This window comes from Pseudophryne corroboree, chromosome 3 (genome assembly GCF_028390025.1).
Source record: "Pseudophryne corroboree isolate aPseCor3 chromosome 3, aPseCor3.hap2, whole genome shotgun sequence".
NCBI classification, from domain to species: Eukaryota; Metazoa; Chordata; class Amphibia; order Anura; family Myobatrachidae; genus Pseudophryne; species Pseudophryne corroboree.
Window position 1 is genome coordinate 354,716,548 of NC_086446.1, and position 17,591 is coordinate 354,734,138.

At 45.7% G+C, this 17,591-nt stretch overlaps 1 protein-coding gene across 2 annotated transcripts in view; it reads left to right on the forward strand.

Moving 5' to 3' along the window:
* Positions 1-17,591, forward strand: part of RARA (retinoic acid receptor alpha) — a 203,870-nt gene that overhangs the window by 38,019 nt on the left and 148,260 nt on the right. Inside the window, exon 2 of one of the 2 annotated variants that reach the window (XM_063959783.1) lies at positions 11,250-11,719. The exons of the other annotated variant lie outside the window; for it this stretch is intronic. Coding sequence (XP_063815853.1) covers positions 11,542-11,719 — 178 coding nt within the window. The 5' untranslated portion in view covers positions 11,250-11,541. The remainder of the gene's footprint in view (positions 1-11,249; positions 11,720-17,591) is intronic. 2 annotated transcript variants of the gene reach the window in all.

Below are 17,591 nucleotides of genomic sequence, written 5' to 3' on the forward strand. Positions count from 1 at the left end.
TTTGTCTATAGATTGCTATCGTCTGTATTTGGATGTGTCTCTCATGGCTGTTTCTCTAACGTCCTAGTGGATGCTGGGGACTCCGTAAGGACCATGGGGAATAGACGGGCTCCGCAGGAGACAGGGCACTTTAAGAAAGAATTTGGATTCTGGTGTGTTCTGGCTCCTCCCTCTATGTCCCTCCTCCAGACCTCAGTTTGAATCTGTGCCCGGACGAGCTGGGTGCTACTTAGTGAGCTCTCCTGAGCTTACTAAAAAGAAAGTATTTTGTTAGGTTTTTTTATTTTCAGAGAGATCTGCTGGCAACAGACTCTGCTACGTGGGACTGAGGGGAGAGAAGCAGCCCTACTCACTGAAGATAGGTCCTGCTTCTTAGGCTACTGGACTCCATTAGCTCCAGAGGGATCGTACACAGGATCGCACCCTTGGTCGTCCGATCCCGGAGCCGCGCCGCCCTCCCCCTCGCAGAGCCGGAAGACAGAAGCCGGTGACAGAAGCAAGAAGACTTCGAAATCGGTAGCAGAAGACTCCAGTCTTCATATGAGGTAGCGCACAGCACTGCAGCTGTGCGCCATTGCTCCCACACTAAACCCACATACTCCGGTCACTGTAGGGTGCAGGGCGCAGGGGGGGGGGGGGGGCGCCCTGGGCAGCAATTAGAGACCTCTTGGCAAAAGTGGGCATATATACAGTTGGGCACTGTATATATGCATGGGCCCCCGCCATATTTTTACACAGAAACGCGGGACAGAAGCCCGCCGCTGAGGGGGCGGTGCTTCTTCCTCAGCACTCACCAGCGCCATTTTCTCTCCACAGCTCCGCTGAGAGGAAGCTCCCCAGGCTCTCCCCTACAGAATCACGGTAGAAGAGGGTAAAAAGAGAGGGGGGGGCACATAAATTTGGCGCAAGAACAGTATATACAGCAGCTACTGGGTTAACACTAAGTTACTGTGTGACTCCTGGGACATATAGCGCTGGGGTGTGTGCTGGCATACTCTCTCTCTGTCTCTCCAAAAGGCCTTGTGGGGGAACTGTCTTCAAATAGAGCATCCCCTGTGTGTGTGGTGTGTCGGTACGCTTGTGTCGGCATGTTTGACGAGGAAGGCTATGTGGAAACAGAGCGGGAACAAATGAATGTGGGGTCGCCGCCGCCGGCGCCGACACCCGATTGGATGGATATGTGGAAGGTTTTAAATGATAATGTTACTTCCTTGCATAAAAGGTTGGATAAAGCTGAAGCCTTGGGACAGCCGGGGTCTCAGCCCATGCCTGATCCTATGTCGCAGAGGCCGTCAGGGTCTCAGAAGCGCCCACTATCCCAAATTGTTGACACAGATGTCGACACGGATTCTGACTCCAGTGTCGATGGCGATGATGCAAAGTTACAGCCTAAAATGGCTAAAGCCATCCGTTACATGATTATAGCAATGAAAGATGTGTTGCACATCACAGAGGAAACCCCAGTCCCTGACAATAGGGTTTATATGTATGGGGAAAAAAGGCAAGAGGTGACCTTTCCCCCTTCACATGAGTTAAATGAGTTATGTGAAAAGGCTTGGGAATCTCCAGATAGAAAACTGCAGATTTCCAAACGGATGCTTATGGCGTATCCTTTCCCGCCAACGGACAGGTTACGCTGGGAATTCTCCCCGAGGGTAGACAAAGCTTTAACACGCTTATCCAAGAAGGTAGCCCTACCGTCACAGGATACGGCCACCCTAAAAGATGCTGCGGATAGAAAGCAGGAGGGTATCCTGAAGTCCATTTATACACATTCAGGTACCCTACTAAGGCCGGCGATTGCGTCGGCCTGGATGTGTAGTGCTGTAGCAGCATGGACAGATACCTTATCTGAGGAACTTGATACCTTGGACAAGGATACTATAGTACTGACCCTGGGGCATCTAAAAGACGCTGTCCTATATATGAGAGATGCTCAAAGAGACATTAGCCTACTGGGCTCTAGAATAAATGCAATGTCGATTTCTGCCAGAAGGTTCCTGTGGACTCGGCAATGGACAGGCGATGCCAACTCAAAAAGGCACATGGAGGTTTTACCTTACAAGGGTGAGGAATTGTTTGGGGACGGTCTCTCGGACCTGGTCTCCACAGCTACGGCTGGAAAGTCACATTTTTTGCCATATGTTCCCTCACAACCTAAGAAAGCACCGTATTACCAAATGCAGTCCTTTCGATCACAAAAAGGCAAGAAAGTCCGAGGTGCGTCCTTTCTTGCCAGAGGCAGGGGTAGAGGAAAGAAGCTGCACAATACATCTAGTTCCCAGGAACAGAAGTCCTCCCCGGCTTCCACTAAATCCACCGCATGACGCTGGGGCTCCACAGGCGGAGCTAAGCCCGGTGGGGGCCCGTCTCCGAAATTTCAGCCACAAGTGGGTTCACTCCCAGGTGGATCCCTGGGCTATAGAGATTGTGTCTCAGGGATACAAGCTGGAATTCGAAGAGATGCCCCCTCACCGTTACCTCAAATCGGCCCTGCCAGCTTCCCCCTCAGAGAGGGAAATTGTGTTAGCTGCAATTCACAAATTGTATCTTCAGCAGGTGGTGGTCAAGGTTCCCCTCCTTCAACAAGGAAAGGGTTATTATTCGACCATGTTTGTGGTACCGAAACCGGACGGTTTGGTCAGACCCATATTGAATTTAAAATCCCTGAACATATACCTGAAAAGGTTCAAGTTCAAGATGGAATCGCTCAGAGCGGTCATCGCAAGCCTGGAAGGGGGGACTTTATGGTGTCTCTGGACATAAAGGATGCTTACCTTCATGTCCCCATTTATCCACCTCATCAGGCGTACCTCAGATTTGTGGTAGAGGATTGTCATTACCAATTTCAGACGTTGCCGTTTGGTCTCTCCACGGCACCGAGAATATTTACTAAGGTAATGGCGGAAATGATGGTGCTCCTGCGAAAGCAAGGGGTCACAATTATCCCATACTTGGACGATCTCCTCATAAAGGCGAGGTCCAGAGAGCAGTTGCTGATCAGCGTAGCACGCTCTCGGGAAGTGTTACAACAGCACGGCTGGATTCTAAATATTCCAAAGTCGCAGTTGATTCCTACGACTCGTCTGCCCTTCCTGGGCATGATTCTGGACACAGACCAGAAGAGGGTTTGTCTCCCGATGGAGAAGGCTCAGGAACTCATGACACTGGTCAGAGACCTATTAAAACCAAAACAGGTGTCGGTGCATCACTGCACGCGAGTCCTGGGAAAGATGGTGGCATCATACGAGGCCGTTCCCTTCGGCAGGTTCCATGCGAGGACTTTTCAATGGGATCTGTTGGACAAGTGGTCCGGATCACATCTACAGATGCATCGGCTGATCACCCTATCCCCCAGGGCCAGGGTGTCTCTCCTGTGGTGGCTGCAGAGTGCTCACCTTCTCGAGGGCCGCAGATTCGGCATTCAGGACTGGGTCCTGGTGACCACGGACGCAAGCCCCCGAGGGTGGGGAGCAGTCACACAGGGAAGAAATTTCCAAGGTCAGTGGTCAAGTCAGGAGACTTGTCTTCACATCAACATCCTGGAACTAAGGGCAATATACAACGCCCTACGTCAAGCGGAGACCCTGCTTCGCGACCAACCGGTGCTGATTCAGTCAGACAACATCACCGCAGTGGCTCATGTAAACCGCCAAGGCGGCACAAGGAGCAGGGTGGCGATGGCGGAAGCCACCAGAATTCTTCGCTGGGCGAAGAATCACGTAAGTGCACTGTCAGCAGTGTTCATTCCGGGAGTGGACAACTGGGAAGCAGACTTCCTCAGCAGGCACGACCTCCACCCGGGAGAGTGGGGACTTCATCAAGAAGTCTTCACGTAGATTGCAAGTCGGTGGGAACTGCCACAAGTAGACATGATGGCATCCCGCCTCAACAAAAAGCTACAGAGGTATTGCGCCAGGTCAAGAGACCCTCAGGCGATAGCTGTAGACGCTCTAGTGACACCGTGGGTGTTCCAGTCGGTCTATGTATTTCCTCCTCTTCCTCTCATACCCAAGGTACTGAGAATCATAAGAAGAAGAGGAGTGAGAACAATACTCATTGTTCCGGATTGGCCAAGAAGGACTTGGTATCCAGAGCTGCAAGAAATGCTCACAGAGGACCCATGGCCTCTGCCTCTAAGACAGGACTTGTTGCAGCATGGGCCCTGTCTGTTCCAAGACTTACCGCGGCTGCGTTTGACGGCATGGCGGTTGAACGCCGGATCCTAGCAGAAAAAGGCATTCCGGATGAGGTTATTCCTACGCTGATAAAGGCTAGGAAGGACGTGACGGCTAAACATTATCACCGTATATGGCGAAAATATGTTGCTTGGTGTGAGGCCAGGAATGCCCCTACGGATGAATTCCAGCTGGGCCGTTTCCTTCACTTCCTACAGTCGGGAGTGACTTTGGGCCTAAAATTGGGTTCCATTAAGGTCCAGATTTCGGCCCTATCCATTTTCTTTCAAAAAGAACTGGCCTCTCTTCCTGAAGTTCAGATGTTTGTAAAGGGAGTGCTGCATATTCATCCCCCTTTTGTGCCTCCAGTGGCACCTTGGGATCTTAACGTGGTGTTGAGTTTCCTGAAGTCACACTGGTTTGAGCCACTTAAAACCGTCGAGTTAAAATTTCTCACGTGGAAGGTGGTCATGCTATTAGCCTTGGCTTCAGCCAGGCGTGTGTCAGAATTAGCGGCTTTGTCACATAAAAGCCCCTATCTGGTTTTCCATATGGACAGGGCGGAATTGCGGACCCGTCCGCAATTTCTGCCAAAAGTGGTGTCATCTTTTTATATGAACCAACCTATTGTGGTGCCTGTGGCTACTCGTGACTTGGAGGATTCCGAGTTACTAGATGTGGTCAGGGCTTTGAAGGTTTATGTAGCCAGAACGGCTAGAGTCAGGAAAACTGAGTCACTATTTATCCTGTATGCACCCAACAAGCTGGGTGCTCCTGCTTCAAAGCAAACTATTGCTCGCTGGATCTGTAACACGATTCAGCAGGCTCATTCTGCGGCGGGATTGCCGCTGCCAAAATCAGTAAAAGCCCATTCCACAAGGAAGGTGGGCTCTTCTTGGGCGGCTGCCCGAGGGGTCTCGGCATTACAGCTTTGCCGAGCAGCTACTTGGTCGGGTTCAAACACTTTTGCAAAGTTCTACAAGTTTGATACCCTGGCTGAGGAGGACCTTGTGTTTGCTCATTCGGTGCTGCAGAGTCATCCGCACTCTCCCGCCCGTTTGGGAGCTTTGGTATAATCCCCATGGTCCTTACGGAGTCCCCAGCATCCACTAGGACGTTAGAGAAAATAAGATTTTACTTACCGGTAAATCTATTTCTCGTAGTCCGTAGTGGATGCTGGGCGCCCGTCCCAAGTGCGGACTTTTTCTGCAATGCTTGTATATAGTTATTGCTTACATAAGGGTTATGTTATGGTTGCATCAGGTTGGTCTGATGCTCCGTTGTTGTTCATACTGTTAACTGGGTAAGTTTATCACGAGTTATACGGTGTGATTGGTGTGGCTGGTATGAGTCTTGCCCTGGATTCCAAAATCCTTTCCTTGTACTGTCAGCTCTTCCGGGCACAGTTTCTTTAACTGAGGTCTGGAGGAGGGACATAGAGGGAGGAGCCAGAGCACACCAGTATCCAAATTCTTTCTTTAAAGTGCCCTGTCTCCTGCGGAGCCCGTCTATTCCCCATGGTCCTTATGGAGTCCCCAGCATCCACTACGGACTACGAGAAATAGATTTACCGGTAAGTAAAATCCTATTTTTTCTGTGTTTGTGTGTCTGTCTCATGGCTGATGTCTGCATGTGGGTATCTGTCGTCTGTATGTGGGTATCTTTCTGCCTAGCTTTCCTCTGTATGTGGTTATTTCTCTGCCTAGCTGTGGGTATCTCTGCCTAGCAGGGACGTGCAGGCAGGGGAGGCAGTGCCTCCCCTGTCATAATCATTAAAATAATATAAAATAAATACTTATGACACAGATTCTGTGTCATAAGTATATGCATTGGGCTTTATATTATTTTAATGATCTTGGGGTCTACATATTCTTTATAAATGAGTTTAGGAGGCACCGCTGTCGGTGCCTCCCGCTGTCAGTGTAAAGGGAAGGAAGCGGGGAGGCGGGACCAAGAATTGGGCAGTAAAAGCCCATTAGAAAATGCAGCTGAAGCGGCACTTAGTGGAAGTGCCGCTTCGACAGGGGAGTGACAGGGGCGTGCTTTCAACCCATAGCACGCCCCTGTAAGAGTGACCAGCAGCGGCAGCGGTGGAGCAAGAAGCTGCTGGCTGCCCGTCAGCCCGGAATCAGCAGAGCGGGAGGGGAGCTGTCCCGGAGCGCAAGTCTCTGTCCCGGAACTGCAAGGGGTGTGAGCGAGGCGCGCCTTCTCCTTGTCCCTCCGCCGCCGTCGTCCGTGAGTCCCGCCGCCGCCGTCCCTTCTCAGCCCCAGAGAGCAGCTTCCTGCTGCCGCCGGCTATCTTCTGCTCTAAGGGGCTCCGGAGCGTCGCCGCAGCTGTCCTGTGGATGGTGGATCGTGGCCCCCCCAAGGTGAGTAACACACTCTCACTCACTCACTCTCACTCTCTCACTCTCACTCACTCTCACTCACTCACTCTCACTCACTCACTCTCACTCTCTCACTGTATTGTGTAAGAAAAATAAAAAAGGGGACTTCTGCCGTAATGTGTAAAAAACAGGGACACTGTCTGCCGTAATGTGTAAAAAACGGGGACGCTGTCTGCCGTAATGTGTAAAAAACAAGGACGCTGTCTGCCGTAATGTGTAAAAAATGGGGACACTGTCTGCCGTAATGTGTAAAAAACGGGGACGCTGTCTGCCGTAATGTGTAAAAAACGGGGACGCTGTCTGCCGTAATGTATAAAAACGGGACGTTGTCTGCCATAATGTGTAAAAACGGGACGATGTCTGCCGTAATGTGTAAAAACGGGACTTTGTCTGCCGTAATGTGTAAAAAACGGGGACTTTGTCTGCCGTAATGTGTTAAAAAATGGGGACGCTGTCTGCCGTAATGTGTAAAAAACGGGGACACTGCCGTAAGATGTAAAAACGGGACGTTGTCTGCCGTAATGTGTAAAAAAAGGGGACGTTGTCTGCCGTAATGTGTAAAAAGGGGACGTTGTCTGCCGTAATGTGTAAAAAGGGGACGCTGTCTGCCGTAATGTGTAAAAAAGGGGGACTGTCTCCTGTAATGTGTAAAAACGGGACGTTGTCTGCCGTAATGTGTAAAAACGGGACGTTGTCTGCCGTAATGTGTAAAAACGGGACGTTGTCTGCCGTAATGTGTAAAAAACGGGGACACTGTCTGCCGTAATGTTTAAAAAACGGGGACGCTGTCTGCCGTAAGGTGTAAAAACGGGACGTTGTCTGCCGTAATGTGTAAAAAACGGTGACGCTGTCTGCCGTAAGGTGTAAAAACGGGACGTGTAAATTGGGGTACTGTCTCCTGTAAGGTATAAAAAGGGGTACCTAACTCTGATCCCAAATCTTCCAACTATTTCAACTCAAGGGCTACCTAAAACACATATTTGTAAAAAATAAATAAATGTTTAAATAAAAAAATAGAAGTAGGCAGGCACTGTCAACCTACTTCAATGACATCACAAGTGGCGGTAAGGTTCATCGCCGGACTTTGCGGATCATTATGGCTGCAGTGCCTCACCAGCCAATGACCTCACCGCACGCCACTGCTGCCTAGCTATCGTCTGTATGTAGGTATCTCTCTGTGTAGCGATCATCTGTATGTGGGTATCTCTCTGCCTGAATGTTGTCTGTGTGTGTTTGTCTCTGACTGGCTAGCGTCTGTATTTGGGTGTATCTCTCATGGCTGTTTATCTGTGTTTGAGTGTCTGTCTCATGGCTGTTGTCTGTGTTTGGGTGTCGCTCATGGCTGTCGTCTGTATGTGGGTATTTCTCTTCCTGACTGTCATCTGTGTGTGTATATGCCTGGCTCTTGTCTGTGTTTGGGTGTCTCACTCATGGCTGTTGTCTGTGTGTTTCTATCTTGCTGCCTGAATAACATCTTTGTGTATGTATAGCTCTCTGCTTGGCCAGTGTGTTTGTGTTTCACTGCCTGGCTATTGTGTATGTGTGTTCCTTTTATCAATATCTATAAAGGGTACACAAAATACTTGGGAACAGGGGGCCTAATTCAGACCTGATCGCTGTGCTGCAAATTACACTGTCCTGCGATCAGATAGTCGCTGCACAGGGGCAGTGAAAATTCGCCCTGTGCATGTGTACGCTGTGCGAAAATTCCCCTCAGTCAGCGGACAGCTGCAAAACCGTTCGCATCACACTCACCATCTAATGTTTTTCCCTTTCTGTACAGTGTGTGCAGTTGTGCGTAGCTCAATATCTACTCCTCCAGTGCGAAGAAATCAGGCTGATTATGTGAACAAATCTCTGTGCCTGTGTTGTGGGTGGTTTGTGGGTGTGTGTTGCCTATGTAATCTCTTAGTGTGTCTACAGTATTTGTATGTCTCTAGCCGTCTATGTTCTCTCTCTGCTATACTATCTAGCCTCTCTTGCTATGTACAGATGTATCCTCCTACATCCTTGCTGCAGTCATGTTAAACGGCCCTTCTATGTGTGACTCAGAACCGCAGATTGTTTATATGTGCGTCTTTTCCTTTTAATTGTATATTAGTCACAGCACTATGCGAATAGGATGCACAAGCAGTTTATGCTGATTAAAATTATATGTGGAATGCCTATGTTCTGTGTGCGAGTGCGCCTGTATCTGCATACGAAATGCTACGTTACAGTGTTTTCCTGGAAATCACTGTAAGCATTTTGTATGCAGATACAGTCACAGAATATAGGCATGACGCATATAATTTTAATCAGCATAAGCTGCTTGTGCATCCTATTTGCATAGCGATGCAAATATTATGCATTTTCACCAAAAAACACATCTGACGTTACCAGAGCTGCCCGGGAACTGGCGGCAAACTCACGCCACGTATCTTGCAGTGCATGGCATATTAAGGCTAGATTTATGAGGACACATCTGTATAACAGCATGCCTGTTATTCTTTGTGTGCTTATCTGTCTCTTTGGTTATTTAGTTTGCATTACTTCTTTTTTTTTCCTCCCTACCTTTATTTCTTTTCTGCTTTTTCCTTTTTTAATTCTCAGTGCCTATAATTGTTTATCTGTCCCACTCTTATTACATATATTTCCTGACAATCTCTTGATTTGTCTTGGCTTCTCAGTGTGTCTCCCCCTCCTTGTCTCTATCTTGTTCTGACTCCTGTACAGATCTCCGATAGCACCATTTTTCTTGGGTGGCTCATTAGCTTGCTGTAATTGAACTGTAAGGACGGGTCTTTTCTCACTCCGCTTTGAGATTTACAACCCTCGTAGCCTAGAATAAAAAAAATCCTCCCAAATCCCCTTTCCAGGCCAGCATGTAATCAGCATGATGGATCCACTGCATTCCACACTACAGGCTTCGGTGCCTGAGCTTACATACAGGGATGGCTAGAAAGACATACGGAAGGAGAATGGGGAACAGTGAGTAAAGCAGTAGTTGAGGTTATAACATAGTGACGCGAGGGACACTAAGGGGGGACCACAATTGTATTATGCACCCGTTGGGCGCAATTCAATTGTGTTTTATTTTAACCACTTAAAACAGCTAAACCCGACCAAAGTGCTGTGCGCACTGCAAAAAATGCCATTGGAGCGCCTAAAAGGGTCACTTTTCGCTCATTTCTGCAGGCTAGCTCAGGGGGCTGCGAGCAGAAATGTCAGCGCTGGCTGCTGTTTGTGCCCGATTGAAGCATCAATTAAATTGCTCCGCCGGGCACCATCTAGTGGCTGCCTGCGCGAATAACAATTGAATTCCCCCCTATGGGTTTCATGTAGTAAAACATACTAGCTAAAGTGATGAAAGGAAGTTAAGGGAGAAGATTGTTGTGGATATGTTGGAAAGGAGATTACAAATATTACTAAAATGTGGAGGATTTGGGATAGAAGCAAGGCCAGATTAACAATGGGGCATGTGTTCTACAGTTCCAGGCCTCCACAGAAAAATAGGCACATCATCAGGAAAGCATAGTCAAATGGTTAGCCATAAATCAGTATTACATTTGTGTTTCTATTTTCCTATCAAAATTGTTAATTTTTTCTACTTTTAGATACATTTAGGGAGATATTTTAGGCTGAGAATGTAAGGGGTGTACACGCCCACATGCACTAGCCACAGCCACACACAGCACTGGTCATACAGCTCCTTTGCTTCTCACATTACGCCCTTGTTCATTTTCAGCACCAGGCCTATGTAGCACTTAGGGGGTAATTCAGACCTGATCGCAGCAGCAAATTTGTTAGCTAATGGGCAAAACCATGTGCACTGCAGGGGGGCAGATATAACATGTGCAGAGAGAGTTAAGGGCCCTCCACACGTAAAGATTTCACAGAACTCGTTCATATCGGTCAGTGTGTAGGCACCAACGATGAAAGATGTGCGGCCCCACGCTCGTTTATTGTTGGTGCCGGGTCGCTTATGCATGCAAGCCAGTATGGACAATCTCGTCCATATTAGCATGCACTGCTATGGAGCCGGGCTGTCACCTCCCCCCCGCCGCTGGGTCGAGCTCGGCGGCGGGTCACCGAATGTGTAGGGCCCATTAGATTTGGGTGGGGTGTGTTCAAACTGAAATATAAATTGCAGGGTATAAATAAAGCAGCCAGTATTTACCATGCACAGAAACAATATAACCCACCCAATCTAACTCTCTCTGCACATGTTATATCTGCCCCACCTGCAGTGCACATGGTTTTGACCATTAGCTAACAAATTTGCTGCTGCGATCAAGTCTGAATTAGGCCCTTAATCCGGCCCTGGAAGAAGAAGTTGAAGGTAAAAGGCAGATAAAGGCAGTTTTGTGAAAAAGAGTTAGTTTAGGATAGTATCAGGAGAACTAGTATAAAGCTGATGGAATGGGAATGTGCATATATACTGTATGGATGGTAAAGAGCTGACCAGAGAGGATTTGATGGAAAACACTTTTTCTGTGTGGGAAGGGATGCAACATGGACAGCTGGTAAATCAGTCCACTTATTGAGAAATCTTCATTGTCTGAAATATATATATATATATATATATATATATATGCCTATCCTATTGAACACGTAGCATTTCTATACCTCACCTTCTTTCAACAAAATTTCAAGTTCCAGGATGGCGCTATGTTCCAACAGTTTCCTGATTTTTGTCTTTCAGGGATTTCCTTTTAATGCGCCTACCTCATTGAGTAGCCTGATGTGACCCTGTTCCTGATCCACGCTGCACTGGATTCCTACAGACACCGTGCTAATTTTTACCAGGATCTGAGGCAAGACTTTGAGCTTTCTCTAAGGCTTTACGTAAATTTATCTACTGCTGGATCTGATCATTGAGCCTTGGATCCACTGCAACTGTTCACTTGCTTTTGGGGGGTGTACCCCCTCACTGGGACTCACACAGATGGAAATTCGAAGGGCTTGAGCCAGTCCAGTTGGCTGGGCACCTGGCAATGACTAGTAACGATTCTTCCTGCCCACAGTCTGGGCCAGGTCACATGAATGGATACCCTGTTCCCCACTATGCCTTCTTCTTTCCTCACATGCTTGGTGGAGTATCCCCTCCAGGGGCCCTGCCAGGAGTTCAGCATCAGCTTCCCCTCAGTGGATATAGCACACCCTCGCCAGCAAGTGAGTATTACTACCCTTTAACTATTATGACATGTTACTATATTAATACTATGAATATACATGTAGTAGCATGGGCAAACATTGTTTGAACATCAGTATTCTTGACTATACTCTGAATTTCCACTGCCCGGTTGTAACCTTACATAACATAATATATCTGACAATACTTCTTAAGGTGAATACACACTAGGCAATGTGCTCGGTGAGAGACATCACCTAGTGGCCAGAGCATGCAGCTTTGGACGCTAAGCCCAAATTGAGCTGCATGCACGTCCGAGACCGAGGATCATTAACGACCTGCGGGGCCTCACATCTCTTGTCATCGGCTGCATACACACTGAGCGATATAGTAAACTATATCACTCAGGAGGGGGAAAATGAGCGATATAATTTACTATATCGCTACGTGTAGTAGTCACCTTCAGTTGGTGTGAGCATACTTGTTTGATTAATTTACTTAAATTAAATTTTTTTCCCCACCCAATTTTCTAAAAAAAACAAAAACGAGTAAATAAAAAATAAATAAATATATAAATAAATATATATATATATATATATATATATATAGTGCATCCGGAAAGTATTCACAGCGCTTCACTTTTTCCACATTTTGTTATGTTACAGCCTTATTCCAAACTGGAGTATATTCCTTTTTTCCCTTAAAATTCTACACACAGTAGCCCATAATGACAACGTGAACATTTTTTTTTTTTTTGTGCAAACTTATTTAAAATAAAAAAACGAAGAAATCACATGTACATAAGTATTCACAGCCTTTATCATGAAGCTCAAAATTGAGCTCAGGTGCATCCTGTTTCCACTGATCATCCTTGAGATGTTCCTACAGCTTAATTGGAGTCCACCTCTGGTAAATTCAGTTGATTGGACATGATTTGGAAAGGCACACTCCTGTCTATATAAGGTCCCACACTTGACAGTGCATGTCTGAGCACAAACCAAGCATGAAGTCAAAGGAATTGTCTGTAGACCTACGAGACAGGATTGTCTCGAGTCACAAATCTAGGGAAGGGTACAGAAAATTATCTGCTGCTTTGAAGATCTCAATGAGCATAGTGGCTTCCATCATCCATAAATGGAAGAAGTTCGGAACCACCAGGACTCTTCGTAGAGCTGGCCTGCTGTCTAAACTCAGCGATCAGGGGAGAAGGGCCCTAGTCAGGGAGGTGACCAAGAACCCGATGGTTACTCTGTCAGAGTTACATCATTCCTCTGTAGAGAGAGGAGAACCTTCCAGAAGGACAACCATCTCTGCAGAAATCCACCAATCAGGCCTGTATGGTAGAGTGGTCAGACAGAAGCCACTCCTTAGTAAAAAGCACATGGCAGCTCGCCTGGAGTTTCCCAAAATGCACCTGAAGGACTCTCAGACCATGAGAAACAAAATTATCTGGTCTGATGAGACAAAGATTAAACTCTTTGGTGTGAATGCCAGGCGTCATGTTTGGAGGAAACCAGGCACCGCTCGTCACCAGGCCAATACCATCCCTACAGTGAAGCATGGTGGTGGCAGCATCATGCTGTGGGGATGATTTTCAGCTGCAGGAACTGAGAAACTAGTAAAGCTGGAGGGAAAGATGAATGCAGCAATATACAGGGACATCGTGGATAAAAAGAGTACGCTTGACCTCAGACTGGGGCGACGGTTCATCTTTCAGCGGGACAACGACCCTAAGCACACAGCCAAGATACCAAAGAGTGCCTTCAGGACAACTCTGTGAATGTCCTTGAGTGGCCCAGCCAGAGCTTCCCATCCAACCTGATGGAGCTTGAGAGGTGCTGCAAAGAGGAATGGGTGAAACTGCCCAAAGATAGGTGTGCCAAGCTTGTGCCAAAGGGGCATCAACAAAGTATTGAGCAAAGCCTGTGAATACTTATGTACATGTTGTTTCTACGTTTTTTATTTTTAATACATTTTCATAACTCTCAAAAAAACTTTTTTCATGTTGTCATTATGGGGTATTGTGTGTAGAATTCTGAGGGGGTAAATTAATTTATTCCATTTTAGGATAAGTCTGTAACATAATAAAATGTGGAAAATGTGAAGCGTTGTGAGTACTTTCCAGATGCACTGTGTATGTATATATAATATATGAAGAATGATTTGTTGTTTTTAGTTCATTAAAATCTCCCAGATACTTAAAATGGCATGATGGAGTACATATGGATTATCATCTAAGAAGTTGTTCAAAGACAACACGCACTTAATAGAATTAATTTATATGACACAGCATATTCTCCAAAAATGTACAATTGGGACCTAAGGCAGTAATAAAAATTTTAAAATAAAATAAGTCTGGGACTTATCAGAGGTATGAGGGCTCTGTTTGCAAGTTTACAATCTATAGGGCTCAATCCAAGTAATTTTAAATTCATTGCAGGTGAGAGAGTATGCGCGGCTATATGCTGCATTTATGGTACTGTTTGATTTGCAGATTTTAATTCACTGTCCCATAGAGCTGTGTAAAAAAACTCTGCAAATCCGGGATGGATTTGGGCTGCACGTGGGGGAAAATTGTGGTTTACACACCGCTTCAACAGCAACTTGCCCCTCTTCCCGTATAATTGGATTGACCCAATAGAATTATTGAAAAGTTCCTGATGAATTGCTGGGCTGCTTTTTGAAGACTATTGGTTCCACTTACATAATGAATATCTCAACTGTGTATAGACAACAAATGAACTTTAGTGGTATCTGAAGTGGTAACCAATTGGAAATGTCAATTTAACAATGGAAAACTAATTCACATCTCTGGAAAGGAAAGGAAGTAGCTGCTGTGAAGAAAAAAAATAATTGCTGGTTTATTGCAGGAACTAATAATGGATTGATTGTAGCTAACATTTTATTCATGGCAATCAGTAATTTTGTGTGCTTAGACACATTTGTGCCTGGTTTTACAAATTGTTTTGTTTATACTGTATATAAAGCCTTTTTGTATTTCTACCCTAAAAGGTCCAGACTCTCTAAGACAGTGTTTCCTAACCTCGGTCCGAAAGGCACACTAACAGGACTAGTTTTAAGGATATCCATGCTTGAGCACACATGGTTAAATCAAAGTAACTGAAGTACTACAGATGTGTCTTCATACATCTAGCCTCAATGCGCCACGCAGCAGGAGATTTTGTCAAAAGTGTGTCTTAGTTGCAATGTGATGCGACTAGGATGCACCAGGAGACTGTGTTGATTACTTTGATATGCAACACTTGTATATCTGTGTGTGGCTGAGTCTGTATATGAAGCACAACAGAACTTGTTCTTGGGAAAAAAACACGGCAGCTGTATTGTAGTACTTTCGTATGCAGATTGAAAGACTCAGTCACACACAAATATACAAGTGTTGCAAATTAGTCAGCACAGTCTCCTGGTGTGTCCTAGTGACACCGCTTTGCAACGATGGGGGGTATTCAATTCATGTTGGATCCTTTCCGACGGGAAGTATCCGACATGTGAGTATTCAATGCCCGGCCAAACCCGATAGGTTTGGCCCTTTCCCGACAATGTCAATCCAACTTTTTTTAAAGTCGGATTGACATTGTCGGAAACGGGGCTAAAACCTGTCAGGTTTGGCCGCGCTTCCGACAATACACGTGGATCGGCGTCAAACTGCCATCTTTCTGACAAGACGGCAGTTTCCAACAAGAATTGAATACCCCCCTAAGATGCAATTCCACCAAAAATGATCCCGACGCTAGCAGAGTCTCACGGGACATGGCGTGCCAAGAGGGCTGTTTGGCGTGGCTGCAGCAAGGATGTATGAGGACACATCCGTATTTAAGTCGCCTATGTTCAAGCACAGCTATACTTAAAACTTTTCATATATTGCTGCTTTATTGTGATTATTTCTGTTGAGTTTAATATTCAGTGAAGAACATTAACAATCTTATGGGGGGTAGTTTTAATCTAAAATGTTTACTTCTTTTGCATGTTCAGAACATTTATTTTTTAACTTGTGTTACTGTGTTGGGTAGTATTTGCATATACTACAGTTGTTTCCAATGTAATGGGTGCTCTCACTGGGGCACAGATGGCTTTGTTGTTACAAGAGGTGGATTTGAATAACTTATTATGTGATTGATTTACCTGCTCTAGCCAGGGGGCCTGGGCCCAGGACAGTGCCCACAATCCTTATCTGGTAATCCTTTCTTCTCCTCCACCAGCTTTGTGACATCACCAAAATGTACGTTTTGTGGCTTTACATTCATCTAATCACTGCAATGAGTTCTAGCATCATCAGCATTCGTCTTTATTCCCTCCTCCTTGTGTACTTTTATAGGGGGTTTCATTTTTTTGCCATTATATTTGTTGATCAACTTCGATGCAAAATTGAATGAATTCTCAGGGGTTTATTGTGTGGTGTCTGTTTCGCTTCAGGGCCTCTTTCCATAGCTCACACATCACGCATGAACAGATGAAAATTCTGTAACTAACACTGCCCTTTATGTGAGTAGCCACAGGCTCTTCACATATATATCACCAAATCTGACCCTATTGCTGCATTCAGTATTTTTAAAATCTATATATTTTTAAATAATCTACCCTAAGAATGTATAATTTTCTGGCTGAGATGTAGCAGGGTCACTAATGTGTCTTCATATAAGGGATCCATTCCCTCCTGTGTGTGTCACCCCTTCTCTGTAGTTTCCTGCGTAGCTTTTTACAGCGTGTCCCAAATGTGACCAGACTCTGTGAACCAGTGGATTTCCATTTGTGCACCTACTGTACATTATGGCAATTGGCACAGCACAGAAGAGGTTACAGAGTAGCTGCTATTTTCCCATCCTGAGGCGGCAGGTCAGTGGTGAATAATAAATCCTCAGTCCTACTACTGATTACATTTGCTACTGACAGCTTGTGTATCAGCAGCAGAATAATCAACCTCTACTGGGGAGAGGGGCCAGTGTCGGTTTCAGGGGACTCATTTCTATGTAAACCCCTTTATTATAGATCATTAAACTATTGTTACTATCTCTTCCAATTACTCCCTGCTATAAGAGTTTATTATCTTTTTTTCATTGTGTATTAAACAGAGTTCTAGTACTTATATCCCATCTTTATTGTACTGATCCATTCTCCTGTTCAGGCCTATAAAGGTGTGCGTGGCTGATGCAGCAGTCATTCATTTGGGATCAGATGACAACACATGAATATTTTAGGCTACCAGTAAGTGTGCTGTATGATCAGACAGCAGGACCCATAGATGTGACCATTGCCTAATATGTAGAAATGCAGACATATATATCTGTCCCTATAACATAGCTCTCACCTCCTCCCAACATATAATCTATGGGAACACATACTTCTCCCATGCTCCTAATGTACTAGATGCCTCTTCCTAATAAGAAAGATACAAGGATATCTACCTCTCAGTGCCTCCTAATATACAAGATAAGAGGACATGTACCTCTCACGTCCTCCTAATATACAAGACACATAAATCTTTCTTCCTCCTAATGCACCTAAACACTAGGATTTGTACTCTAGGATCCTGTCATTTTACAGACATGAGCAGAGCCTCCCTAGTTGATTTTAAGAACACCACTTCAGAGGACAGCACATAAGAGACGTTTTAATGTTTTAGCTGAGAAGCTTGTTAAGTGATAATTGAAGAACCATGGGGGTAATTCCAAGTTGATCGCAGCAGGATATTTTTTTAGCAATTGGGCAAAACCATGTGCACTGCAGGGGAGGCAGATATAACATGTGCAGAAAGAGTTAGATTTGGGTGGGTTATTTTATTTCTGTGCAGGGTAAATACTGGCTGCTTTATTTTTACACTGCAAATTAGATTGCAGATTGAACTCACCCCACCCAAATCTAACTCTCTCTGCACATGTTATATCTGCCTCCCCTGCA